Below are 2,198 nucleotides of genomic sequence, written 5' to 3' on the forward strand. Positions count from 1 at the left end.
GCTCCCGTTAGGTATGCTTTGCATCGGGGGGGCGAGGGGGGGTTTAAATGAAGAAAAGGTGGTGTGAACACGCTCTGTATAAAACTATCATCTAATCGTGATTATTATTCGACAGAAGATACACATGGTAGACGACGATTGATAAAAAAAAAGTCGGAGTGAGCTGAGCGTTCGTATGGCGAAATTACTCACACAAGAATTCGTGGATGATTTATTTTACTCAGACACCAATATGTGTAATAATAGTAATAATAGTAATAATAATAATAGTAATAGTAATAGGTAACGTTTACTACAATAACTCTCGGCGTGTATCGAAGCACGATGGTATTATTTCTCTTAAAGTGTAGATAATTATTACGATACATTTGAAGTGAACGTGTGTGTTCGTCACGAAAGAAAGAGACGTCCTCCCTTCGGTGTTTCAAGATTGCTTTTTATACTCTATGATTAATCATGATACTCTAACGATCATTCCAGACGACCATTTGCAAGAAGACGAGGAACAATATTCGGAGCGTACCAGGTTCACTACCGGCCGACGATAATTTTCCATTTCCGCTGCTGCTGTCCGAATGAGCCGACGGCGAAGGGCACATTGGTGGTTGTTGCAAATTTTGAGGTCCGCCTGATGGGCTTCCCAACACTCCCAAACCCGCACCTGTACACGATCAATCGTACATGTCGTTACGATCCTTGTTACAATTACTGGCTAACGTTAAGTAGAGTACAAAGGTGTGCCGGCGAGAAAATACGTGGTAGAACGCAGAATAGATTTTATATACGATTATTCGTCATACCTAGACTCGAAGACGCAAGGATTTCTCTCTCCCGCCTCTCGGCGGCGGCGCGACTTAAAACGTACTGCGCCGCGAACTGATGCTTCGGGTCCATTCTCATGTGCTCCATGTGACTCAACAAACCTTAACAGCAAAGTAAGAGCAGTCTCGATAGAGTTTCTCGTTAGTTTTCACAAGCTTAGATCAGTGTAGTACTGTAATACTTGACTATAATACGATACGATGATACCGTTGAAACAAAAGTAGTAGTAGTAGTAGTAGTAGTAGTAGTAGTAATAGTATCGCAGAAAAAAAAGTCAATAAGAAAGAAAAAGTAATTGTATATATATATATATATATATGTATATAAATATATATATATATATGTATATATATGTATATAGATACTATGTATGATGACACTTTGTACACGATGGTTCGATAGAGAAGATTTTTTTTATACTTACCGCCCTCATGAGTGAAGACGGCTTGGCACACCGAGCACGGCCACATCCTGAGGCTTGTGCTTAGTTGACTGGTCTCAGGATGACAGGCCAGGTGTTTCCTAAGACTACCCTCGTTGACGTAGTGTTTTCCGCACACTGGACACGGGTGGTTGGCGGTCCGTCGCTTCGCTATGTAAATCCCGGCAACGGAGGTTGTGCAGTCAGAGTCAGCGGAGGTAACAATAGGGCGACACAATTTCAAGGTCAATGCTAAGCAGGATAAAGCTTCCCAAGGAACGAAAGCCACCTCCTCCATCATCATCATCATCATCATCATCATATTCATCATCATATTCATCATCATCATCATATTCATCATCATCATCATCATCATATTCATCATCATCATCATATTCATCATCATCATATTCATCATCACCATCGTTATTTTCATCCTTGTTCGTTCTCTTTTTTTTGCTCATTATCACCACCATTATCATCATCACCATCATCTTCATCATCATCATCATCATCCTCCTCCATCTCCTCCTCCACCTTATTTCTCACGCATTCGCGTGTACACACGCGCGTACGTACGTCGACATTCCAGTCGACCTCGAAGGCGAAGGGAGAATCCTTGCAGACACGGATAGCCGAGGACCAGGAGAGCACTGACCTCGGACGCACCGCGCGCTGCTTCTGCCGTTGCTGGCTCCCTTTCACGAGCGAGGTCGTCGGCCCAAAAACCAAGATGTACACGCACGTACGCGCGCTTGCACGCTTATAGACGCACAAAGAAAAGTTCGACGAATCTCTCTCACTCTCTCTCTCTCATTCTCTCGCAGCCTTTTCTATCCCTTTTCCTCCCCTCGCTTGTTTCTCTCTTCCCCTCGCTTTTTTATTACATTTCTCCCTCATCCGTGCTTATCTTTTATTTTTATTCTATTTTTTTTTTTTATTATTTTTTCATTCG

At 42.5% G+C, this 2,198-nt stretch overlaps 1 protein-coding gene across 1 annotated transcript in view; it reads right to left on the bottom strand.

The window, feature by feature from the left end:
• LOC108579701 overlaps positions 1–2,198 on the bottom strand; it is a 55,659-nt gene that overhangs the window by 3,255 nt on the left and 50,206 nt on the right. The window contains 4 exon segments of the mRNA XM_017943290.1: positions 86–127; positions 513–661; positions 801–923; positions 1,247–1,465. Of these exon segments, the coding sequence (XP_017798779.1) occupies positions 86–127; positions 513–661; positions 801–923; positions 1,247–1,465 (533 nt within the window).

The sequence above is a fragment of the Habropoda laboriosa genome, unplaced genomic scaffold, assembly GCF_001263275.1.
Source record: "Habropoda laboriosa isolate 0110345459 unplaced genomic scaffold, ASM126327v1 scaffold33, whole genome shotgun sequence".
Lineage (NCBI taxonomy): Eukaryota > Metazoa > Arthropoda > Insecta > Hymenoptera > Apidae > Habropoda > Habropoda laboriosa.